This window comes from Gopherus flavomarginatus, chromosome 5 (genome assembly GCF_025201925.1).
Source record: "Gopherus flavomarginatus isolate rGopFla2 chromosome 5, rGopFla2.mat.asm, whole genome shotgun sequence".
Taxonomy (NCBI): domain Eukaryota; kingdom Metazoa; phylum Chordata; order Testudines; family Testudinidae; genus Gopherus; species Gopherus flavomarginatus.
In genome coordinates, this window is record NC_066621.1 from 77859083 (window position 1) to 77886334 (window position 27252).

The following is a 27252-nucleotide window of genomic DNA, read 5'->3' on the forward strand; positions in this document are numbered from 1 at the left end:
ACATTATTAGTGTCTGATGTTGTAATCCAGTTATTGCTAACAGACAAGGGTCAACCCATCACAACTGTCATTATGAGTCTCAGGGAGGAGTACAAGGAAACAGTGGGCATGGTGAAGGGGAACTACTCTCTCATGTATCCAGGTCAGGATATAGGCACATTGATTGGTTGCATGAGAAGAACCAAGCACTGTAATTATGCATATTACACCTGGTCCTGTGGATAAAATTGGACTCCAGTTTTCAAGGCTGTCACCTAGAGACTTTCATAAGGGGTGAACTCACTAAACCACAGCCCATTTCCTGATCTCCCCATTGCATTGGCATACGTGCATTCTTGGTTCACTCCCAGATATTCTCTTTGAGGATCACTGTACCCATAAGGTTCTGATTTAGCTCTGGAGGGCCCAGGATCTTTGAGGTCTGCTCAAGAGAAATACAACAAACTACAGAGGAAAGGGAGCTTGTTTTTCCTGCCAGGTTAAATAGATGGCATAATGTTGGCCTGCCACAGGGCACCACTGTATTACAATACAGACAGGACCTTTTCTGTTATCAGCCATGTAGAAAGTAAATATTTTTCTAACCTTTTCTGGTCTTGTCTCTTAAGTTCTTTCTGTTCTTAGTGCCTTTACCCAAAATTTCTTTCTGATGTTTGCCTCAGCTCCCTGGTACATTTTCTCCTTGCTGCTTTATCACATTTTGACTATTGCAGTAGGTTCGTGGTTTCTCCTTTTTAATTATTTTTTTTATTTTCCTTTCCCCCATCCATTACTTTCTTCCTTTCCAAATTTTCTTTATCTTTTATCTGTCTTCTTTGTTATAGTTATTATTTGTAATGCAATAGCAGCTAGAGGACCCCAACTGAGATAACAGCCCCATTGTGCCAGGCACAATCTCAAAAGCATGGGAGAAAGGATGTATTATCCTAGTTTTACAGATGGGTAACCCAGACCCATAGAAATTAAATAACTTGCCCTAAATTACACAGGGACAGTGTGGCAAACCTGGGAATCAAAACCTAATTTTCAGAGTCCCAGTTTAGTGCCTTAACCACAAGACCATCCTCTCACTTGTTCTTGTCATTTTGTATGCCCGTCTCCTCTGCTCTTCTCTCCCAAAAGCTCTTTTCCTCTTTCCTTTTCTCCTCGCCACTTCTCTTTGTCGCACATCTCCTCTACAGGTAAGAGAAGTTTATTCTCCATGCCCATTATTCTTTATGTCTTTGCAGAGACTTCTATGTAGGATGTCTCCTTGTCTGCCTGAATCGGTGGCAATGTTCCCAGGATACACAGCATTACATGAAAACCAGTGTTACATAACTCAAGACAAGAGAGCTGAGTAACATACCTGTCTTTTAAAATAACACTGGCCACAAAAGTTAATTGCATGGTTACTGTGAAATAACAAAATCTATTTTGTGGTAACCACACAGTAATTCCATTAGCAATGACAGTAATTATATGGGTTAACACAAGTTAACACATTAAATGCTTCCGTGCTGTCTTCCAATAACCTCGTAATTCACTGATGTCCCAATTGTGCTGGACAAAGTTAAACAACATACATTAAAGCCCATGCTATGGTACCATGAAGGAGCCACTATTACAGCTTCCACAAATGTTAGTAACAATGTTATACTTATTTCATAATATAACAATAAAAACATCAGAGAAAAGCAGAACAGAATCAGTATGTCTTATGCTGCGAACTGAGGGTCACTCCACTCAAGCACTAGTGCAGGGATGAGGGGAATCAACCCTCAACTCAGGGCCCTGCAGCTCTTCCTGGAGAGTTTAGTCCCAGAACTGTGGACCAGTAGATAAGACATGTGCCAGCCCAGTCAAACACATGTGAAGAAACCAAAATGATAGCAGAGAGAGAATTTTTTTCTCCTAAGGGTTAATTAATAAGGGCATCCAGCTAATGTTCAGAATTTAGATTGTCAAAACCATCTTGTGTGACCCTTCTTAGAACTGAGTACCATCATGATATAGTTCCAGAGCAAAGTTCACAATATACCTTAAACTGTGCAAGCATAAACAATTGGCCATTTATGAAGCATATTTCCCCAAAACTCCATAGAATGATCCTACATATTTTTCATCTCCTACTTTATTTCCTGAGTTTCTCTCTCATACTCCAGGACAACCTTCTCTTGATAAAGAAAAAGCCAGGTTTGCAGCCCAGTGACATTCTCTTACAGCTATGGACTTGCAACACCCAAACTACAATGGACCTCTGCTGAAAAGCTGGGCTTAAATACCCTTGGCACTTGGTATAAGCTAAAGAATGTCATAACATTTATAACCTCTGGGTTTTGTTGTTTGTGGAAGAATGGATATTAAAAAAAGCTTAAAATGCTAACAAGACCCTGCAAGGCTGGGAGTATTCAGACCTGGATGGATGCCCAAGAAGAGGAGGAGGAGGATGGAGAATGAAGGAATCTGACTTATATCCAAAGATAGAGTTCAACTAATCTTTCCTTCATTCCTTCTCATTAATTGTGGTTAATGATTTGCAAAACACCCTAGACATCATACACTGTTTTGCACTGAGTGACAAAAAGGGAAATAGAAAAGAAGAGAAAGGAAAAAAACAAAACACTAAAATTTCAAAATTTAATTTTTCTTCAAAATCCCCATATTTTAACTGGTCAGGTTTGATTAAAAAAACACAAACATTTAAAAAACCTAATAGCTTTATGTGAACGTTTTGGTTTAAAAATAAGGCCAGTTTTCATTTTAAATTGAGTTTTTAATTAATATTGACCAGCTCTACTACCAGCAGATGTTAACAGCCATGCTTAGATGTGGGCTGGGATAATTGTGTCCCAGTCTAATCAGACCTTTAATTATCATCTTGAATTTAATATTTATTTACATAGAAGTGTGGCACCAGTATAAACTGAGGTATGAATTTAAGATGATACAGTTAAACCTGGGCAAATCCCAGTGTGGAGTCTGTCATTTCAGTATCAGAGTGGCTTTTATCAGTTTAACTTAATTCAGCTGGGAACAAGTTTAAGGCCTTGTCTAAATGGAAGAGATTTGCCAGTTATACAGATATATTCCTCTTTATAGACACTCTTATTCCAAAGTAAGAGAAAAAAGAACAGGAGTACCTGTGGCACCTTAGAGACTAACAAATTTATTTGAGCATAAGCTTTCTTGGGCTACAGCCTTCATTTCATCGGATGCATGCAGTGGAAAATACAGTAGGAAGATGTATACACATACACAGAGAACATGGAACAATGTGTGTTACCATACACACTGTAAGCAGAGTGATCAATAAGGTGAGCTATTATCAGCAGGAGAGAAAAAGAACTGTTTGTAGTGGTAATGAAAATGGTCCATTTCCAGCAATTGAGAAGAAGATGTTAGGAACTGGGGGGAAATAAGCATGGGGAAATAGTTCTACTTTGTGTAATGGCCCATCCACTCCCAGTCTTTATTTAAGCCTAATTTAATGGTGTCCAATTTGCAAATTAATTCCAATTCAGCAGTCTCTCTTTGGAGTCTGTTTCTGAAGTTTTTTGTTGTTGTAATATTGTGACTTTTAGGTCTGTAATCAAGCGGCCAGGGAGATTGAAGTGTTCTCCGACTGATTTTTGAATGGTATAATTCTTGACGTCTGATTTGCATCCATTAATTCTTTTACTTAGAGACTGTCCAGTTGGGCCAACGTACATGGCAGAGGGGCACTGCTGGCACATGATGGCATATATCACATTGGTAGATGTGCAGGTGAACAAGCCTCTGATAGTTTGGCTGATGTGATTAGGTCCTATGATGGTGTCCCTGAATAGATATGTGGACAGAGTTGGCAACGGGATTTGTTGCAAGGATAGGTTCCTGGGTTAGTGTTTTTGTTGTGGGGTGTATGGCTGCTGGTGAGTATTTGCTTCAGCTTGGGGGGCGGTCTGTAAGCAAGGACTGGTCTGTCTCCCAAGATGTGTGAGGGTCATGGATTGTCCTTCAGGATAGGTTGTAGATCCTTGATGATGCACTGAAGAGGTTTTAGTTTGGGGCTGAAGGTGATGGCTAGTGGCGTTCTGTTACTTTCTTTGTTGGGCCTGTCCTGTAGTAGGTGACCTTTTAGTAGTGTTTTTTAAATTATCTTTCCCAAGTGACATAATCAAAACTAAAAGAGAGCATTACATTGGTGGGGTTATACCTGTAAATTGATATCACTTTAAAACCACACCTTAGTTTATACCAAAAAAGATTTCCCGTGTAAATGAGGCTTAAGTTGTTTGTAATGATGCTTGCATTTATATCAGCTCTGTTGGCATTTTCTAGGCCAGTGGTTTTCAACCTTTGGTCCACCGAACCTGGGGTCGGATCTACAGACTATGTCTAAGGTTTCCATGAAAGGTGACTATGGGTATGGCTACACTTACAATTGTACAGCGCTGGGAGTTACAGCTGTCTTCGTACAGCTGTGTACGTAAAGCGCTGCAGTGTGGCCACACTGACAGCTACCAGCGCTGCAGTGTGGCCACATTTGCAGCATTTGCAGTGCTGTTGGGAGTGGTGCATTGTGGGCAGCTATCACAGCGTTCAAGTGGCTGCAACATGCTTTTCAAAAGAGGGGGGTGTGACAGGGAGCATGAGGGAGACAGAGAGAGTGGATTTTTGGAGCTGACACTATTGTCAGCTCCCTGCCTTGCAAGTTCTAAGGACTGGAAGATACACAGCATCTACCTTCAATCATTTTAAAAGTTTTGACCCCTTCCCCACCCTCTTATTCACTAAATGCAAATTATGCACTCCTAAATAGCCTTCAGACCACATAAGCAGCTGCTCAACACAGACTCCCCTCTCTCCTCAAGCAAACAGCAGTGAACATTCCAAAGCAATTCCCCTGCCTCCGCTCGCTCGCTGGAGCAAAGAGCAGCTGTGTTTGTTTTTTAGATAAGTAGCTCCGGGGAGCTTGGAGTTCAGCCATTCTTCCGGTTTGTTGTGAGCAGGCATTCTGGGATACCTCCTAATACCCTGGAGGCCAATAACAGCGCTTTTGGTGGCCACACTTGATGAGCAGCGCTGCATCACCAGCACTGCAATTTTTACACCCCAAGCAGACCAGGTGTACAGCCAGCGCTGCAGCCAGGGAGTTGCAGCACTGGATGTGCCTTGCAGGTGTGGACAGTTACTAAGTTGCAGCACTGTAAACTCACCACCAGCGCTGCAACTCTCCAGTGTAGCCAAGCCCTACGAAAATAAAGTTTCAGATGCCAGAAAAGGCATTCCATTTTTCTGATCAAACAAAAGTTGTGAATACCCACACCTACAGGTCAAAATCCAGACGTATTGTTGTTACTATAGACGCCCACAGTTTAGAGCCCTTTCTCACGCTGCATCAAATTCCATGCCAAGCATGTGCAATATTTATAGTTAAATTCTGTTCAGTCAGTTTTTAGTCTAAGACTTCTATGATAGGGCTCCATGGATTACAGGTTGAATTTCCAAAGGGACCTGCACCTTCATTCAAAATTTTAAGGGTCTGCAAATGAAAAAAAGGTTGAAAACCACTTCTCTAGGCTCATTTCAAGATAAAGCTGCAGTGAAATTGCTCCTTGGAAACTGCTGGAGTGGAGCACTCAGGGTGATCAGTAATAACACTGTCAGCAAGGAGTTCACTACACCTGGCATTCTGTTAATATCAGCCAATGATGGGCCTCCATTATTAATGGAAAATTGGAGGAAATTATTATCCCATATTGAAGCACAAAGATGACATGTCAATCTACTACTGAGCCTTAACAGTGACGGGCACAGTGCTCTTTTCAATATTAAATGGTTGGGGAGCAACCTTTGGAAATGTTCCTACCGCAACATCCACCCTTCATGGGAAAGGGACTATACACACAAATTTCAGGGAGTGTGTACTGAGGTTACTAATTTGAAAAAATGAAGGATTTGCCAAGGTAAATGACTAATTAAATCATCTGTATCCTGGGACAAAAAGAACTGGATAAGAATAATTTGTAAGCAGGAGAGGCATAAACTTGTAACCCAGGAGAACTGGATGTTATAAAGGTTTGGTTCTTTAGATTTGTTTTAAAAACATCTATTCTCAGTGCCTAAAGGGTGCATTCACCCCTTTGCAGAAAGCCAAATCAAGGCCTTCAGTTTTTAAAACCTCTAAACGGAGCATTGGTGGATCATAAGCAGTGCAAATACTGGTGCTGGCCCAGTGCCCTCTGCACGGGAGTGAATTCCACCCCAAGGCTGAGATCCTGGGCCTCATCTCAAGGAAGGTGCTGAAACAATTTGTGTAGTGTGTGTGTGTGGGGGGGGTGGGGATGTGCTGAGAATCCCAACTGTAAACTCTTTATATGACGGAAACCACTACAAGCCAGGGGGTGCATAGCAACCCTAGAACCAGCACCTATATTCTTTTCTTCCCTTGAACGTCCTGAAATAAAATGCTTGTTGTCTTAATATTTTTCTCTTCCCTCACTTTGGTTTCTTGTATTATTTTCTTTTCATTCTGGCTCAGAGCTTCAGTAAGTCATTGAACTGTTTTCCCTCTCCCTTCCCTCCTACATTTTCTTATATTATAAATCACTTTGGTTTTCTGTTTGTGTTAATGTTAATCTCTCTATTTTAGCATGAGGGCTTTTTTTTTTACTTAGTTGCTTCTTTGAAAACTGGGCACTATTTATTTGACAGAATCCCTATCCAGGGTAGGGCACTATTGTACATCCTTCTTGGACATCCACAGGTTCCCAGCAGTAAATCTCTAACCTCATACAGAGCCGTCCCTTGGGTACAACAACTTGGGGCAACCGCTCCAGGCCCCAGGCTTTGGGGACCCCCGCAGGCTGGTGCAATTGGCCAGTGCAGTTGGTCCCAGAAGTGGCAGCTTCATCACTTCTGCCCTGGGCCCCGCACCTGCACCCCCCCAGGGACAGCTCTGGGAGGGGAATAAGTTTGGGGCAACATACCGCAGTGAACACTTTCTTTTTGCAAATGAGCTCCTTGAATTAAAGAATGCAATTTGATTTAAAATGAAGTTCATTGTAGTACAGCAATGACTAATTACAAAACAATTTACAAGGATTTAAGTGAACTCATTGTTAATTGCTAGTGTACTTTCTCAAGGCTCTTCTATTACATTCCTACATTGACACTCCTTTATTTACATACAAACCAAGGAAAATATACCTACCTGCATTGTGAAATCTCATTGTTTTTGGCTAGATCTCTCTTAGATATATACTGGAAATCTTAATTTTTGAGGTGTGATAGGAGTTTCAAAAGTTATCATAACCTCAGCTTTAAGACACAAAATAAAACTATGACCTGACAAAATGCTGTAGCTTGAATTCCAACCTGTGAGGTAAGTAATGTACCAGAATGATTGAATTTTATTGTGTAAATTAAATTGCACTCACTGTAAAGTTGAACTTAAAATAACTCTTTTAAAAATTGCTGAAATAATGACTTAACCAGGAGAAGTTGGAATCTGTTGCTGCCAAACAGACTGCTGGTAGTTTGGGATAGAGGCAGTGCATAAGGACAACATTTTCATATGTTTAAAGAAATTACACCTTGGGCTTGGCTTTGGCTTTGTCCTGGCATGGAACTGATCTCTTGGGTTTTCCCAAGATCTCCCCAGTCTGTGATTATGCAAATAATTCTTTAATGTTAGTGACTCACTACAGGAAATTGGTCTTAGATCTATGCATATTCTCATGCAACCAATGGGACCTTTGCTTGCTAAACCCTCAATTGAGTATCTAATGCAAAGAAGGAATTTTAACCATTAAAATGCTGACAGTTTTACAACCAACCAAATAAGAGGGCATGATCTAATAAATAATAACTCTCAGAAGGGAGAAATGTTATTGACCAACTCTGACACACCCAGGTTTGAAAGTTCATCAACCATAATTCAGTTCACATTCCATTTGGAGAAAGTGTGAAACAAGGACCAGAGAGAAAATAAATCCAATAGCAAAACAGGGTTAAAATAGAGAAGAGAACAGAAGAAAGACAAATTCTGATGAAAAAATAAACACAAGAATCTGTGTAATAAACAGGGCAATCATTTGGTTGTGGATTACTCACACACATATACAAACATGTTGCAAGGGTAGAATTTCCTAGAGCTGTACAAAAGGGTAGGTTGGGGATAATCTAGAGTGTTCGGAGGGAGCAATTTGGAGAAATGTGAATTTGGGCTGTCATCCCTCTGGGGGCTGAGTTAATGCTGTGACGGATGGCCCGTGGTATAGGCTAGTTGTAGTAAGATGTGTATCTGTGGGGTGAGAAGTAAAGCTTAGCTTTTCATTTTCTTGATTTTGTGTCAAGTATATTTGTGGGAGGCAACCTTTGCTGTTAGACAACTAAATGTTTTATGCATGAGTTTCTTTCTTTCTTTTTTTTTAAATACTGTTTAAACATTTGATATCAGCCTGGAATTTGCCTGCAGCCATCATTCTAAAATCCTTATTTTAAAGAACTGAGGCACATAGAGATAAAGGCTAGGAATTTCAGACGAGCCTAAGGAAGTAGCTAGCTCTGATTTAACATATTCATAAATGATCTGGAAATAGGGGTAAACAGTGAAGTGGCAAACTTTGTAGATCTTACAGAACTACTCAAGATAGTTAAGTCCCAGGTAGACTGTGAAGAACTACAAAATGTTCTCACAAAACTGGGTGATGCGGCAACAAAATGGCAGATTAAATTTAATGTTGATAAATGCAAAGTAATGCACATTGGCAAACATAATCCTACCTATACATATACAATGATGGGGTCTAAATTAGCAGTTACCACTCAAGAATGAGATTTTGGAGTCATTGTGGATAGTTCTCTGAAATCATCCACTCAATGTGCAGAGGCAGTCAAAAAACCTAACAGAATGTTCAGAATCATCAAGAAAGGGATAGATAAGAAGACAGAAAATATCATATTGCCTCTATATAAATCCATGGTACGCCCACACCATGTATACTGCATGCAGATGTGGTCTCCCCATCTCAAAAAAGATATTTTGAAATTGGAGAAGGTTCAGAAAAGGGCAACAAAATGATTAGGGGTATAGAACAGCTTCCATATGAGTAGAGATTAATAAAACTGGGACTTATCAGCTTGGAAAAGAGGCAACTAAGGGGGGATATGATAGAGGTCTATAAAATCATGAGTGGTATAGAGAAAGTAAATAAGGAAGTGTTATTTACGCCTTCTCATAATACAAGAACAAGGGGCCACCACACGAAATTAATAGGTAGCAGGTTTAAAGCAAACACAAGAAAGTTTTTTTTTTCACAACACACTGTCAACCTCTGGAACTCCTTGCCAGAAGGTGTTGTGAAGGCCGATACTGTAACGGGGTTCAAAAGTTTCATTGAAGATAGGTCCATCAATGGCTATTAGCCAGGATGGGCAGGAATGGTGTCCCTAACCTCTGTTTGCGAACTGGGATTGGGTGACAGGGCATGGATCACTTAATGATAACCTGTCTGTCTGTTCATTCCCTTTGGGGCACCTGCCACTGGCCACTGTCAAGAGGACAGGAGACTAGGCTTGAAGGACCTTTGGTCTGACCCAGTATGGCCGTTCTTATTAGATTTCAGTGAGAGTTAAGCACCCGACTCTTTCAAACTCTGTTAAATCTGTGACCCAAATTGACCTGCCTAAAGACATACCTCAGCAACAGAACCCAGACTTCCAGTTTGGTGCTTTAACTCTATAACCCATTCTTTCCTCCCAACCACAAGTGAATTTCATTTCTAATTACCTGATTTTTGCTAATGATAATATTCTGTCGGTTTGAGGCATACTTAGAGAAGACAGAACTTATGCTATACGTTTAAGTTCTTGTAGAACTGGTTTCTGAAGATTAAAGTCTGTAATTTTATATGTGCCAGGTGTGAGAAACTTGCTTGGATTGTAGCATGATCTCTTATAGTTAAGGAAAACAATGGGTCTTTGTAATTGCTGTCTGACCAATCTGAAACAAAGTCAGTCATCATTGCTTCATATCTAGACAAATTTTCCCATTCTGCTTTTTGTATTTTACACCATCTGATCACTATTTCTTCTGATTGTGCTCTAGCAGAAGCAAAAGAATTGACAAGAGACGTGGAAAAACTCACGACAGTTCAGTTCTCAATTCATTTAAATGGTATTTCTGGTTTTGTTTCAAACAAACCTCAAAACTCTAAAACCCAGCTGAAGTTACTTTCATCTTTTCAGAATGCTTTGCAGTTTCAGTTTAATTGGCAAAACAATTCAGAATTAAATTACTTATTTTAGGTTTTGTTACAAAAATCCAGCACAGCTCCACAGACTATATTTGTATACAGGGTTAGTCTAGTTCAGGGGATCTCAAACTGGGGGTCAGGACTCCTCAAGGGGGTTGCAAGGTTATATTACATGAGGGAGTCACGAGTTGTCAGCCTCCACCGCAAACCCCGCTTTGTCTCCAGCATTTATAATGGTGTTAAACATATAAAAAAGTGTTTTTAATGTATAAGAGGGGTTGCACTCAGAGGCTTGCTGTGTGAAAGAGGTCAGCAGTACAAAAATCTGAGAACCTCCGGTCTAGTTGGTCTGATATTCTGCCTTTGGCACAGGAAAAAACATCTCTTCATATCCCTCTCTCTGCAGAGCGTTGGTGGTCAATTGCCTAACATTACTCCAAAGGAAGGAATGATTCCTTCCCAACCTCTGCTAGCCACATTGAGTTTAGGTGCTGAAGCAGTAGGACTGCTAACTTTCTTTACCCACAGATTTGTAAAATGTAAAGTTCTTTACATCAAATTTGAATTTGGCCTCTTACTGCAACAATTTGGATAAGGAAGTGTTAAAAGCAAGATCATACATTACTAGATTCAAATAGTGCCAAGAGGGCAGTCACTTATCCACAGATGCATTTTTTTTTTTTTTTTTTTTTTTTAAATGGAGGGACAAGCGAGTGCATTTACTTTGAATAAGTTAAGGTAGGTTGCTTGGCTGGTACATACTCCCTTTTTATATAATCAAGTCAGGTAAATTTCTCTGGTTGAAAGAAACTGGGGAATATAGCAGTGGGGGTGGGGAGGTGGAAGCAAAACAATGGCAGAAAACTAAACATTCCCAGCCTGTGGAACAAACAGGGAGCATTGTATTACTTAATAAAAAATTTTTGGAAGTGGATTAGTGTCCGATGGACAGTACTGGAGACAGAATCCTCTATTTATTAGGGTACAGCATCAATGCCCGCTTCCCCATACTGTTCTCTCAAAAAGAGAGGTCAAAGCAGATCAAATATTTATTGGTTATTAACATATAAATCTTGAAGAAAAAAGACAGCAAGAAAAATGCTTGTCCTTGGACCCTCTAGTCTAGTCAGTCAGTGCAGTATTAATGGAGCAATATAACAAGAAGCTGTGGAAGCTTTTTTGTATTTGTTTTAAACATCAGTACTGTATAATAATATAACTATGTTCCACTATGACTGTAAATGTTAGACTTGAAAACCTTTTTTAATTAACTCAGTACTAACAGGAATTCACTTTTGAAGAGATAATGCATGTTAGAGATGGTATCAGAGGTCACCATCAGCTATCAGATTTTAAACAGAAACTACCTGTAATTGGATTGAAACATCAGCAACGATCTGTTTGCTAGCATATCTCTGAGGGTGACAACAGCACTAAGGAAGACAGAAGCTGCTTAATGTCTTTCACATATACAGCATCTTATACAAAGATCTTGACACTCTTTACACCCATTAATTAGCTCTACAACACGAGCAGAGCATGATTAGAGCAGAAAGATTACATGACAGGCCAAAAATCACACAATGAGTCAGAAGGACACAAGAGTTCCTATTGTCAGTCCCTGCTGCAACCCACAGATCATCACGCTGACTGCTGCAGTGAATGCTCACCACCAAAACTCAAACGTCTGGTACTGAGACATACATCTAGTGATGAAAAAATTAGCCAAGAAAATGCAGATGCTACATGAAGTTCAGTATATATGCTAATACAGTATGGGAATATATGTGAAATAACAGAAATAAGGAAGTCTAAGCCACAAAAGACAAGTAACTGAAAAGGAAATAGGGGTCAAAAAACAATAGAAGTAGTCGTCAAGCAGGAAATAGCTCATTCGCTTTTCAGTCATATTTGGGGAGAAAATATGAAATTCATCATCAGTGAAAAAGAAAAGTGGCACTTTGATTAAATGAAGCAGGGAAAGGGAACTTCATTACCAGCAGAAGTTTGTTTTCTTAAAGTAGAGGGTGAATTATAGGGGAAACAGAAATAATTCAAGAACTTGCAATCACTCAGACTTGGTGCAATAGTTGTTTTTCCTAGATAGTGTAAGGTATCCAAGAACAGCCAAATTTGGTCGCTTGTAGAAAGTGGGAAATGAAAGACAAAACTGAGGCTTTCCTCAGTGAATTTTGCTGTAGAAGTTTGTGTGAGGTGATTTTAGGCCATTTCTACACTACCGAGCTTACAGTGTGGCCGCTCTATATCAACGAGAGAGCTCTCCCATCAACACAATAAAACCACCTCAGTGAGTGACAGTAATTATGACAGCGGGAGAAGCTCTCTTGCCAACATAGCACTGTGCACACTGCCACTTATGCCGGCAAAACTTATGTTGCTCAAGGGTTTTTTTTCACACCCTTGAGTGACGTAAGTTTTGCCGACATAAGTGGTAGTTTAGACATGGCTTTAGACTTCATCCCGCACAGACAGACGGGGTCCATCTAAACATTCACCAGTGCTGCAGTTCTTTCAAGAAACTTATTTAAGGAGGGGCAGGATAGGAGAATTTGAAGGGATGAAAGATTAACTACTTCCTGTTGAAAGTACTTCAATTCTCCAAGGAGGGAACAGTATGTTTTCCTACAAAATGTATAGTGGGTATGTTCCCTGCAATTAAGTCATTCCTAACTAAACAAGCCTATTTGCAGACCTTTGGTCATACCACAAAGTCCAATGTCGATCAAGGCAGAACATCGTATTTGTAGGATAAGTTCAGCTCACCACAATTTGTTTCTAAGTAGGCCTGGGAGAACAACTGCAGAAGGTCACAAGAGAGACAAAAAAGGGAGATAATTTCTTTTTACCCTAAAAGGCAAATCTGACTGTCAACATTATGGCACACATAAAAATATAATAAAAAGAGTCAACTGATCTTTTTCATAGAACAAAGTAAAATTTATTTCTATATACTGTAGCTCTTGATTTAAAGAGGTATTCATAGAAACATAATTATTCTATCTGATCAGACCACTAGCCCATCCAAACTGATACCTTGCTTCCAACACTGGCCATTCCCCAATATAGTGGAAGAAGATACTAAAATGCACTATTATGGAATACTGTATTTCAGTGAATAATGTACTTTTTGACCCTCGTGGCATTGTATATATCCTGAATCATGACATTTGATGAAATTTTACTGTGGTTAATGATGGTCATAAGGACATTTATCAAGCTGTTAACATTCTAATGGTCTTTAACAAGATCTTATTGAAAGTGAATTCCTTTGTGAAAGAAAAATTAAGACAGAATATCAGTCTTGTAGTAATTCATTCACACAGGCAAACTATAGAATTGTTAGCTTTTTCTTAGTTCAGAAGAGAATCTAAGTTAGTGGAGGATTCCAAGGCAATCAGTTATAGACTTGATTAAAAAAAAAATTACCACCATTTAGGAACAAATTAATAGTTCAACTGGTGCTTCAGGCTTCATATTGAATTTTGGAATTCTGCAATTAAAAAAAAACGGTATCAAGCCCAGTGGTGTAGACTCTATCAACTGATAATGAAATTTTCTACTTGGGTGGCAACAGATAACTATTAACAGAACCACCATGGGTCATTAGTCCTGCAGAAATTATGATCCACAATCCAGCACACAGCTAAATATTTAGAAGCAGATCTAGAAAAAAAATGCAGTATCTCACAATATAAAAGAGACATCACAATTAAAATATATTAATCCTTCATCGAATATGGTGCCTAGTATCTTTTTCCAGTATATACTTAACAGAAGATAGAGACTGAACTGTTGCCCATATAATCTCTACATCTTCATTACCCTTTTTATTGACTTTCAAAATTAAAATGTCCAAGTCTGACCAAACCAAAACCCTCTTCTGAGAGAGCAAGTGCAGGCAATTATGATGGCAATAATAATAATTAATAAATAAAAATCATTTAAATACAGAGAGAGGTTGCAGAAGAAAATTAAAAAGCTACAATCTTTTACTATAATTTATCAGTGTGTATTTGTGCTCCATACTTATTTGCAGCACCACCTAAGGTTTTCCACATCAGACCCACTACTCTACAAAATAATAAAAAAAAAATTACATGATTGTGATGTTATAAAGAGAAAGTTGTAAAAGCAAAAAAGTAGTTTAATTTTTTTTTTCATTGGCAGGTGGAACCTTTCAGAAACTTAGAATTGCAGTGAGAAAATCAAAGTGATTTTTGGAAGAAAGTCATCCACAGCAATTTTTTAAAAAAAACCTCTCCCTCCTTTCCTTCCAAACCAGCTCATAGTCAAGAATAACTAGTAGAATTCAGCTGTCAAATGAGTGGAATAACGCCCTCTTCTGTCTTGGGCCATGTGCAGCAGAATCTGAGAGTTGCCTGGTGGATTAGGAACACCCAAACCTGTGGATCAAGGCTGAAGTCAGTAATCAGAAGCTGGAGCCAAGGGTCAGGAGCTACATACCAGAGCTAAGGCTCAAGCCAGAGGGCAGGAACTGGATACCATAGCCAAGGGCCAAGCCAGAGTCAGTAGTCAGAAGCCAGAGCCACGGGTCAGAAGCTAAATACCAGAGCCGATTGTCAAGCCAGGAGTCAGAAGCCGGAGCCAAAGATCAAGCCAGAGGTCAAGAACTGGAGCAAACAGGGTAGCAGGCAAGAAGGTGCAAGGCAGGGGTAAGACAGAGACAAGGCTGGATACAAGGCAGGAACATAAAAGCAGGCACAACAGTGGGAATGAGCACTGAGCAGCCAGTTAAGCTGCTGCTGGCTTAAAAGCCAGCCTGCTGGCCCCTCCAGACTAGCTCTGCTGCAGGTCCTGATTCCTGAGAGAGAGATGGGAGGCACAACTGACAGTGTACAGTTAGCCCCTGTGTATTATATGCTGCTCTATCAAAGTCAGGCACACTGAGGTGGAGTTAAGGTTTCTGCTCTGAATCCCTTTATTCTGCTTAAAACATTCAGAGACTGATTTAGTGTGTTTATCATTTTTGTAGCTGTTTGAATATATAATCTGATAGTTACATTTTATGAGACATTTAATTTTAAGACAAAAAGAACAGGAGTACTTGTGGCACCTTAGAGACTAACACATTTATTTCAGCATGAGCTTTCATGAGCTACAAGCTGCTACTCTGAAACCTGTCAATTTTAAGACAGTTTCAGCTACTATTTAACACTGATTCTTTGGCAACAGGGAGCCAAATCCACTGTAGTTTTTCTGTCCAAGGTACACAAGTGACCCACCATGCCCATTGAAATTAATCAAATGGCATTCAACTATTGCTACTGAAGGGAAAAAACCCAGTCCTGAAGCAGAATTGCTATGCATGGCCTTGATCCTGCAGACCTGGTCATAAGGGTCTGCCTGCACAGATCAGCTTGCAGGATTGGGGCTATCTTTCCTTGACTTGCTGTTATTAAACACTTTATCTATAATTCACCTTTTGACAGACAAAGCATGCTCTACTAGATGCAGTAGAAGGGTGCTGAGTTATAAACGCATGAAAGGTTGACAAATACATTTGCACTTTTTGCACTGCAATTTTGGGTGGGCGGAGGTACAGAACTGTGTTGTAGTAGTTTATACAATCCCATTTTCTTCAGCTGGATGTTTTGCAGGATCTAGTCCATGCAGCTTCATCTGTACTGCGATATCAAACAGGTAATCATAACATTCGCACCTTCAATAAAAACAGAACAGGAAAAATGTGGAGTTGGGTCGCATTTAGGAATGCTGCATATGTTTAAAAATTGAACATTTTTCTTCTGTAGACTGAGCATTGATAGCCCAATGGTCAGGCAGCAGCACACTCCTGCTATCTAGGGTGACCAGATGTCCCAATTTTATGGGGACAGCCTGATATTAGGGGCTTTTTCTTATATAAGGGTCTATTATCCCCAACCCCAGTCCCAATTTTTCACAGTTGCTATCACTTTATTGCAATAGTCACTCCACCTCCACACTGAAGTCTCTGGTGGGGGAGGGTTAGCCAGGCCTCTGTGGTGCCCAGGCTTTGTGCTGCACAGCTCTCCACTGGCAGGTAGGGAAATGGATTCCCATTTATGGGAAAAAAGTATTATTTAAAAACAGTCCATCATGTGTGACTCTGTAAGCTGAGGCGGTTGAGGAGGGTACTGCTACTTGTAAGCAACTTGGAGATCTTCCCTGGAAGCTGGTGTGTATATGGGGAGGGCCCTTCCCACATGAAAGAAGTTGTCAAGAACCCCGTAGACTGGGGCAATTGTCACTGGTAGTGTGAGCTGAGAGGGAACTATTAACTGTGGTTGGGATGCACATGCAGTGATTCTACCTCCATTAATATTTCAGTGCTACTATGGCAACAGATATGACCTTTAAATTGCACTCACATGGTTTTGGCTTTTTCCCATGTTTCTCCCCATACGTAAACTCCATGACGTCTGACCAATACAGCACAAGAGTCTGGGTATTCATTCATTGCATGAGCCATTCGTTCCTTGAGATCCTTCTCTTCTGGTGTGTTCTCAACAATGGGGACCACTAACTTATCATCATATCTAAATAGAAAAGGAAGTATTATTGCAATTAAAAACTAATGCGTTCTGAAGTGTTCTCTATCAGGAGACTACTCTGTTCCTGCTCTTACATGGCATGGATGATATCGCAGTTCTTTTCCACATCTAAGAGCCATTGTCCTAAGCTTTCCCCAATTGAGGAATCCCTTCATTATTTGCAGAGGATTTGGTACTATCTTTAACAGTGTTTCTCAAACTCTTTCATCTTGTGAACAATGCTATGTTCTATCCTCTCAAGGACACTTCTGGTTCAAAACCTGCTACAACACCTTCCCTATGAAAGCTATAGTGCTGGGCTACACTACACTGGGAATACCTGAACAGTATTCAGGACAAAAGAAAATAAAGATACTTTAATGCACTTGGTGTAACTGCTTGCCTACATATCATTATTTTGTATCTGCTGTTTATTCTCTCTCCTCGGATTTAGAAATTTACTTTTCTCAGCACTAAATCTCCTTTCGTTGCCTGCTCTTAACTACTTTCATCAGTCTGAGTCACTCAGCAGTTTTGGTCTGTCCTCTTCTATGTTGGTTACCCCTCCAACACTGGCAACATCTACTAACTTGATCATGGCTGAATTTATTTTAAAAAAACACTTAATAAAGAAAGGTATGAAGTGACCACTTAGGATTAAAATGTCTAAATTTGGTTGGCCTAAAAAAGACTTTTGAAACCCTGACAGAGTCCTGCCCAAGGATACATGTAGAAAGAAGTGTCAGTGCTTGAAGAATTAAAGATATTTCTCTGTTATGACAGAGTCCTCAGTGGGATGCATGCAATCTGCAAACAATAGTTTGAGACCCACTGCACTATAGGCAAGATGCTGCATGCTGTTCAGTGGAACTTGCACAACAGTGTGTAGCAAAGAGAGACTAGGATATTTGGCATTGTTTGAACCTTAATTAATATTTGCAGAAACTTGTTTAAATAGATATAATAAATCTCTAGTTCAAATCCAGATTCACCATCAAGATCATACAGATATTTTTTGAGTAGATGGTGGGAGAACATCTTCAAAAAAGATGGAGCTACATTATAGATATGAAGCAATGCTGAAAGTAGTAAATCTAGTATTTGATGTGTTTATTTATAGAAAGAGAGAAAATCTGGTTCTATACAGTCTTTCATGCTGAAGGCATCCCAAAGCACTCTACAGTCTAATGAATGAAACAACTGTAGTGATGTTTGCGAGCTCACCTACTAGTCACATACAGCCTGGAAATTAAAAGAAGAGCTGAAGTGCTGGCTAGTAGTTAGAACAGACGACTGGGAGCAACATCTCCTAGGTTCTAGTCTCAGCTCTGCCACTGGCTGTGTGATTCTATAAAACCACTTACCAGCTTCACAAGGTTGTTTGTGAGAATTAAGCTCTACAAAGATTCTTAGATAAATGATGGCATGCACGTGTCAACTATTATTTTATTATTGAGAGAAAAATTGAGAGAGACCAGGCTAATGCTACTCTTTTTTTAAAGATCTCCTGAGATAATTGAGGGTTGGGGATTTTCAAAACAGTTTAATCAGACTCTGCTTCCACTAAGTCAAAGGTAAAATTTCTGCTGACTTCAGTGAGATCAGATTTAGGCCAATGATAAATATTTTGAAACTCCCATCCTTAATATTTACCTGAACAACCACCAGAAAACAATACCCAGAAACACCCCCTAAAAACTGAATCCAAAAAAGGATTTTTATACAAAATTCAAGATAAAAAGTGCCTATCCAATGCTATCAGATGCCTTTGCCATACATTAAAAATGCAAATACTAACGCAGACAAAAGTTAAAGTTTTGGTGAAGTTAACATCTTTATGTGCATAGAACACACTTATGTACCAAATCCAAACCTCAATGAATTTCTACTTTCCCAAAAGTTGTTGGAAAAAATGTTAGTTACAAAATTAACACCAAGAAAGTGCAGAGGTGTATACCTTTAACACCCAGTAATTTCTCATCTTGTTGTCACACTATCTGAAATGAGTGTGCTAGTCCAAACTCAATGCTTTGTGAGAACCACCACACAAAATCTAGAATAATTCAGCACCGTCTCTGGGGAAGTCATGTCTGAGTTGTTAGAGAAATCTTGCTACTTTTTAACCCTAGCCATAGGGTGTTTTCTTTTCATCAGGTTAGGGTCACCCCGAGATAGCATGTTGGAAGCTGGGACTGCTATCTTTTCACCATATCTGGCATCAGTATTAAAAAAACGGCAGCCTCTCATCTTTCATTAGTACACAGAGTCACTCAAATTCACAATAAAAGCAGAAAATTGAAATGTAAGGAAATTCATAATACTGGAAAATATTGTTCTTCCCTAATCAGTTTAATGTTCCTCAACTGGATTTGAGCTTTGCTCCAAGAAAAGCATGGTGAGTTTTATTTAAATCAACCCCTTAGTGAACATTCCTCTGACTTAATTAGAAATATTGCTCACTTGAATGCTGACACCACAAAAGACACTGACATTTTTGAAGACGACATTTAGCAGAAACAGTGTATGCTGGATTAGTCTTGTAAATGGGAATCTACCTGTAATATCCTCCTGAAGTGCATTTCTTGATTCCTTTTATCATTTCCTGATGGGTAATTCTAAACTCACTTCCTGGATAGAGAAGGGTAGCCATGACAGCAGCTTTTGAATGAGTATGGATCACAGCTCCAGCTCCTAGAAGGAGAAGGAAAAGGGATGCCTCTGTATTTCATATTGAAATGTGACTCCCTACCTTCCATTAAGATAAACTGACATGTGAAAATGAGTTTCAACCCTTCAGCTGAACATCCTTGCTAATGGACTAGACAAGGAACATAGTCAGTTCTTTACAGCAACCAAAAGGTATGTTAATAGGAAATATTCTGTAATCTACAAAGAACAGTGAGAGCTATCTTTATGGTGTCAGTGGATGGTTTTAGTGCAACTTCCAGGCAAACCTTTCCCTCATGCATCTATTTTACTTTTCCATTGGCTGATATGACTGAAACATTTTAATTATATCACCAAAGTGTGCTGAAGTTCTAAAAAATTAAAAATTTGACTTATTAGTGGCAGAAGAGTACAAAGAAGACTCAAAGAACTCAGAAGAGAAGGAGAGTTTCTTTGACGTACAGCTACTTCTCTCTGGAGCAGGGGTGAAAGTGAGCTGGTACGGGCCAGTACGAAGTACCGGGAAGAACCCGCACCGGCCCGTATGGTATGTAGGGTCTGTACCAGCAGGGCTGCCGACAGGGGAGGAAAAAAGGTGCAGAGACGTTAAAGCGTTGCTGCGCCCCCCTGGCAGGGCCAACGAGGGTGGTGCAACAACGTTAAAGTGCTGCCATGGCAAAGGACCCAGCAGCGCTTTAACATCCCTGCCCCTTTTGTCCCCCACTCGGCTGCTGATGGGCAGGGGAGAGAGGTCAAAGGGAGCAGCTGCACTGGGGCCAGCAATTTAAAAGGGTCTGGGGCTCCGGATGCTGCTGCTGCTGCTGCTACCATGGCAGCGGCGTACGGAGCCCCGGTCCCTTTAAAATTGCCACTGGAGCCTCGGGTGGTGCGGGCCAGGTGGCCTGGAAGGGCTGGCAGGGGGATGCTGACCCCCATCCCTGCCCCTTTCACCTAGAGCAACCAGACAGCAAGTGTGAAAAACTGGGATAGGGTGGGGGGGTAATAGGAGCCTATATAAGAAAAAGACCCCAAAAATGGGGACTGTCCCTATAAAATCGGGACATCTGGTCACCCTACTTCTGCCCAAGACCCTGCCCCGACCCCATACCGGTAAGTGTCCAGAGTTACTTTCACTCCTGCTTTGGAGCATATTGGTTCCCTGACATCACTTGCAATTATTTTATTTTTATATTGTGGTGTGGTGGAAAGGTCAAGCATAGGAATCACAAGGTATAACCTGCAATGTTGCTGAAAATTGCAAGTTGTTCTTTGGATATGCAAAGGCTCTCCATGTGCAAGTTTCCTTTACATGAAAACAAGAATAGCCTCCTAATTTCTTTTTTTTTCTTCTTTTTTTTTTTGGAGGAGAGGGGCAGGGAGGAGGACAAAAGACACAAATCTCATACAATTGCATAAAACCTTCAACTACTGTTAAAATCAAATTCCATTAAATTAAACTGATAAAAATGTGTAGAAAGTGCAGAAGTGTTAGATTAATATATATTTTAAAAGTTAAAATATATTTCTAAATGGGACCAGAGGCATTAGATAAAGGGATTAAATTGCCTTTTTCACATTAGGATTAATTGGATTGAAATAAATAGTAGACAGACAAACAGGGCCTCTAATCCAAGTTTACTGTGGTCAGGCATGAAATGTCATGCCTATTACTAGATCCCATGTGGGTTTGTTTTTCTCAAAGTACTGATGTGGGACATGCTGCTTCCACTTAATGTGGCAAACAATTGTGAGAGTTGCACTTGCTGTACTATTTCTGGCATTTCTGATAACAGACGCAAGAGAAAGATTCTTAAACCCCTGACTTGGCCTGTACTATAGTTAGAGAAAAGGGAAAAGTTTTGTTCTTCAAAATATTTATAATTGTAAAGTAAATACATGTTCTGTCAATAATTTGGAATCTTAATAGCTTTACATTTCTTACACCATTGTACTAGCAATTACAATTTCTAACCTTCAGAACTGCAAAAGATTGTAAAATGGCCTAAAATCTATTGGTATGAAACTACTGCAAGGCCATGAGACTACAAATTTAGCTACGACAGTATTTTCCAATTAAGGCAATACTAAATTCCAGTGATGCTACACTTATGACTTAGGAGTTTCCATTTCATGAACTGATTTATATTGATTTATTATTGTCCAACTCAAATGCATTTATTGCATACCTCTCATGGTGTAAGCATTCATAAAGAGAGGCGTGCATTGGCTTTTCTTTAGTTTCTTGTGTGGTGGAGGGCCGCTGATGTCCCGTTCTTCCATGTCACAAACAAACATATCTTCAGGCTGTGAGAGAGGTAGAACAGCTTAAACTGGGACACTTCCCCAAAATAGATTTACTTTTCTTCTGGGGAGATACCTAGAAAACAGGCTTGCTTTTGGCAGCTTTACCTAAACGGTATTTTTGCATTAATAAACTGTTCTTAAACAATTACTCCATGAGATTAAGCACAAAGTTTTTTTTACTTAAAATCAATTATGCATCATACCAGAATATATCTTTCTCCCATCTTTTCTTCTGCTAATACATTTAATGATCATTACGTGGAAACCCAAAACTCAATCAGGGAGAGGATTCCTATCATCCTTTATTGTATTATCTCAGATGGAGAAGAGAAGTAGTGATTCTTACTCCACATATGTTTCTGTTTCGGATGAGTCCCAGGCATCATAAATCAGCTGGCAGTATTTACTATTCATCTCCAGCAGTTCTTCTGTTTTTATTCTTAAGGGTGAGGAACTGAGATAGACTCAGGCAGTGGTGGGCAACCTGTGGCCCAACAGGGTAATCTGATTGTGGGCTGCAAGACACTTATCTGACATTGACCGTCCGGAGGCACGGCCCCTCACAACTCCCAGTGGCTGCAGTTTGCTATTCCCGGACAATGGGAGCTGCAGGAAGCGGCAGCAAGCATGTCCCTGCGGCCTACCGCTTCCCACAACTCCCACTGGCTGGGAATGGCGGCCTGCAACCAGATTACCCTGGTGGCCTGCATTCAGTCCATGGGCCACAGGTTGCCCATCACTGGACTAAGGTCATCTTGATCTGGGGAGATCCTATCTGTCTACAGAGCAGCCCTAGAGAAAGAAAGATTTACATACAAACAAATACAAAATAGGGCTGTCAAGCAATTAAAAATAACAATTTAATCACTCGATTAAAAAACTGTGATTAATCACACAGTTAAAACAATAAGAATACCATTTATTTTAGTATTTTTGTATGCTTTTTATATTTTCAAATATATTTAATTACAACACAGAATACAAAAAGAACAGGAATACTTGTGGCATCATAGAGACTAACAAATTTATTTGAGTATAAGCTTTCATGGGCTACAGCCCATTTCATCAGATGCATGCAGATGCAGATACATCCGATGAAGTGGGATGTAGCCCACGAAAGCGTATGCTCAAATAAATTTGTCAGTCTCTAAGGTGACACAAGTACTCCTGTTCTTTTTGCGGATACAGACTAACACAGCTGCTACTCTGAAACCTGTCATTATGCAAGGCACAGAATACAAAGTGTACAGTGCTTACTGTATATTTATTTTTGATTATAAGTATTTGCACTGTAATAAAACAAAAAAATGTATTTTTCAATTCAGCTAATACAAGTAACTGTAGTGTGATCTCTATCATGAAAGCTGAACTTACAAATGTAGAATTATGTTAAAAAACATCAGTGTAAAATTTTAGAGCCTGCAAGTCCACTCAGTCCTACTTCTTGTTCAGCCAATCACTCAGACAAACAAGTTTGTTTATATTTGCAGGAGATATGCTGCCTGTTTCTTGTGTACGTCACCTGAAAGTGAGAACAGGCATTCTCTTGGCACTGCTGTAGCCGGTGTTGCAAGATATTTACATGCCAGATGTGCTAAAGATTCATATGTCCCTTCATGCTTCAGCCACCATTCCATGGGACATGAGTCCATGCTGATGACGGGTTCTGCTCGATAATAATCCAAAGAAGTGTGGACTGACGCATGTTCATTTTCATCATCTGGGTCAGATGCCACCAGCAGAAGGTTGATTTGGTTTTTGGTGGTTTGGGTTCTGTAGTTTCCGAATCAGAATGTTGCTCTTTTAAGATTTCTGAAAGCATGCCCCACACCTCATCCCTCTCAGAGTTTGGAAGACACTTCAGATTCTTAAACCTTGGGTCGCCTGCTGTATTTATCTTCTTTGCGTTTTGTGAAATCTCTAGTAAAAGTGTTCTTAACATGAACAATGTGTGCTAGGTCATCATCTGAGACAGCTATGACATGAAATATATAGCAGAATGCAGGTAAAACAGAGCTGGAGGCATACAATTCTCCCCCAAGGAATTCAGTCACAAATTTAATAAATTATTTTTTTAAATTACTGTCATCAGCATGGAAGCATGTCCTCCGGAATGGTAGCAGAGGCATGAAGGGGCATACGAAGATTTAGCATATGTAGCACATAAACAACTTGCAATGGCAGCTACAAAATGTTTTCACTTTCTGGTGACATTGTAAATAAGAAGAGGGCAGCATTATTTACTGTAAATGTAAACAAACTTGTTTGTCTTAGCAATTGGCTGCACAAGAAGTAGGACTGGGTGGATTTGTAGGCTCTGAAGTTTTATATTATTTTGTTTTTGAGTGCAGTTATGTAACAAAAAAAAAAATCTACCTTTGTAAGTTGCACTTTCATGACAAAGAAATTGTACTGTGGTATGTGTATAAGGTAAATAGAAAAATACTATTTCTTCTGTTTCTAAATTTTACAGTGCAAATATTTGTTACAAAAAATAACACACATTGATTTCAGTTACAACACAGAATACAGTATATATAAGTATGTAGAAAAAAATCCAAAATATTTAATAAATTTCAATTGATATTCTATTGATTAACAGTACAATTAAAACTGCAATTAATTTTTTAATCATTATTAAATTTTTGAATTAATCACGTGAGTTAAATGCGATTAATTGAAAGCCCTAATACAAATATTTAGAACAGAAGCTTTAGCACACAGTTACCCAATTGCATGTATACATTGTTAACTAAAACAGTAGCAAACTAGCTGAATGTTGGGCTGTTGCAGAACAAATCTGGGGATGAAGGAGATTTCAGATCTCAGGGTCAGTACTAATTTAGGACAAGAAAACTCAAAAGGAGTAACCTACATATGCCACTGGACAAGTACTGAATTGCTGCTCTGAGATTATATAATACTAGGAGAAATCATCAGTGGTCTCAAGAAGGTAGTCAGTAATAATAAGGTGTTTCAGACTTCATAACAAGAAAAAAAAACAAAACTGCTTTGAAAGAACATTCAGAATAAACAGCTCATTACAAGTAATTTTGTTCCTTTTCAAGGATGAGTTCTGAGGTAAAAAATAAGTTTTACATACTTGAATTCTTTCCTTTTGGACTCCTGATGGCGCAATGTAGATTTCATCTCTAAGAAAAGATACAGAATTTAGCTCCACGTATGAGATAGACAATTTGAAGAATATATAATTTGCTAGAGCCATTTTAATACTGTATCCTTTATCGATAAAGAATTAACTTACACAGCACATGATGAGCAACCGCACTTGTCCTCCCACCACACATTCACATACAGATGGTTTTCAATGTGTGACACTGATCTTACTAGAGCAGTTGGAAGCTCTGAGAATATCCAAGATACAAATAGCCCTTTCAACCTGCCTACAGATTTAACTAAGTATATTTGTAACACTGATGGAAAAAAACAAAAACCCACACCCCACATTAGTTGGAATCAAAGTGAAACAGAAGGGAAATTGCAAGTAGACACCGAGTGATGCAAGAAAAAACAGTGCCAAACCTATATATATATATATAGCTTAATTTCAATTAGCTATTAGTGTTTGTCAGCACCTTTGGTTACTGGGAAATACACTTATTTATGTGGTAACCACTAAATTGTATTATATATGTTTTAATATATGAATAAATATATTTAATTCACACAGAAGAAAACATTGAACAATTCAATAAATTGAACAATTTATATTCAAGTGGAAATACCTAAAGCTTGCAAGGCTTATGTGAATGAAGAATTTCAACAACTTTACATAAATTAAAATTATTTAAAAATAGGATGTGAAATATTTTCAGTAAAGGCCATAAAAAGGGAATAAAATATCAGATAATATTTGTAATCACGATTCATCTTCAAAGGACTTATTTTAAAATCTATAGTCTAGAGACACCTAGTGAACAATCAGTAAATCTACAGATACATTTCCAACGATTTCAGGACAAAGACTGTATTAGTTTCCTAAGGGAAAATATGGAGTTCATATTTATGGAGTAGACAGAGTCCTTTGAGTAAGATATAACCTTCAAGACAGTATACTTATCCTGACAAAACACATGATATCTGCGATAAAAAAAGTAAGTGGTTTTAATGGATTAGTATTAATACATTAATACTGCAAATAGGTAATGAATTTAATTCACTGATGCTTGGTGCCATTCTATGAGAAAGGTAACTAAGAAAGTAGAATGTTAAGCAATCGATTACTATTTGATTGCTACGTATCTCCTTTCTAAAAGAAAAATGTCTTGTTTTAAAATTAAATGTTTAATGAAGAGCTGACAATAGAATACAGTATTTGAAATGTAGGACACTTGACCAAGAGTAATAGAACAATTTTCCATTTACTGTGCTATATGCAAACTAGTGCAATTATTTTAAATCATTCATTAGATTCCACCAGCAAGTAACGATGATGAAAACTTGTTTCTCTCACCAGTAGAAACTGGTCCAATAAAAGGTATTACCTCACCCACCTTGTCTCAGATAGAAAATGAGGCATAGAGGTTAAATGACCTGGTCAAGGCAACAAAGGTAGTCAATGACAGCCCACACCTCAGAACGAAGGACAGTTTTAAATGGCTCTAACTGTGCTCAGACTAATACACCCTTACACTCTGTAAAAAACTTCAGAGGATATAGCAGTCTTTTGAGATGCTTAATCTCACACTTTTAAAATCAATGTCCTCTACTTCAGATCAGATGCTTCAACAGCAACATAGTTGCACGCATGTGGTGAGGTGAGGGGTACTGACAAGTCTCAGTGTTTCACTACTTTGTGACTTCAGATCACATTTATCTTGGACTAACAATGCATCTGTGGTGTAATTATGACTAAGGCTCTGTTTGTCACGAAAGTCATGGATTTTGTGACTTTCTGCAGCAGCCTTGTGCGGCTGGCCCAGGAGCTACCTGAGCAGCTTGGACAGCCCCCGAGTCAATCGCACTGGCTGCTGCTGGGGCAGTCTCAGGGCCCTCCTGTCCCCCGGCAGCAGGAGTTTGGGTGTGTGGGGGCTCAGGGATTGGGGCTGCCGCTTACCTGTGGAATGGGAGCTCCTAGCTCCACCTGTGCCTCTGCTGTCCTGGCAACTCCTATTGGCCACGGAGGCAGCACGTGAAGCTAGGGAGCTAGGGTCACTGCTTCCCAGGATCTGGGTAGGAAGCCTGCCTCAGCCCCACCAACCCCCCCTCCCAGCATCTGTGCTCCCCCCCTCCCAGGTCACAACTCCTCCCCCCCAGCTCCCACACCCCAATCCCCAGCACCCCCGGTGCCCCCTGGGCCATGACTTGCCCCCACCCAAGCACCTGCAGCTCTTCCCTGGGCTGCGCCCCCCTCCCCAGCACCCGAGGCACCCCCGGAGTCCTCCCCCTAGTTTTAGTCAGGGGTATTTTTAGCAAAAGTCATAGACAGGTCATGGGTCCATGAATTTTTGTTTACTGCCCATGACCTGTCCATAACTTTTATTAAA

The 27252-nt window shown here is 39.6% G+C and overlaps 1 protein-coding gene across 3 annotated transcripts in view; it reads right to left on the minus strand.

Moving 5' to 3' along the window:
* Positions 1-27252, minus strand: part of APIP (APAF1 interacting protein) — a 305323-nt gene that overhangs the window by 273690 nt on the left and 4381 nt on the right. For 2 of the 3 annotated variants that reach the window (XM_050955494.1, XM_050955495.1), the window contains 5 exons: positions 24849-24897; positions 21628-21745; positions 19330-19465; positions 16613-16780; positions 15160-15924 (listed from right to left, as the gene is read on the minus strand). In XM_050955494.1, coding sequence (XP_050811451.1) covers positions 15825-15924; positions 16613-16780; positions 19330-19465; positions 21628-21745; positions 24849-24897 — 571 coding nt within the window. In that variant the 3' untranslated portion in view covers positions 15160-15824. Of the gene's footprint in view, positions 1-15159; positions 15925-16612; positions 16781-19329; positions 19466-21627; positions 21746-24848; positions 24898-27252 lie in introns of those variants that run through there. The other variant, XR_007774683.1, reaches the window with a different exon arrangement.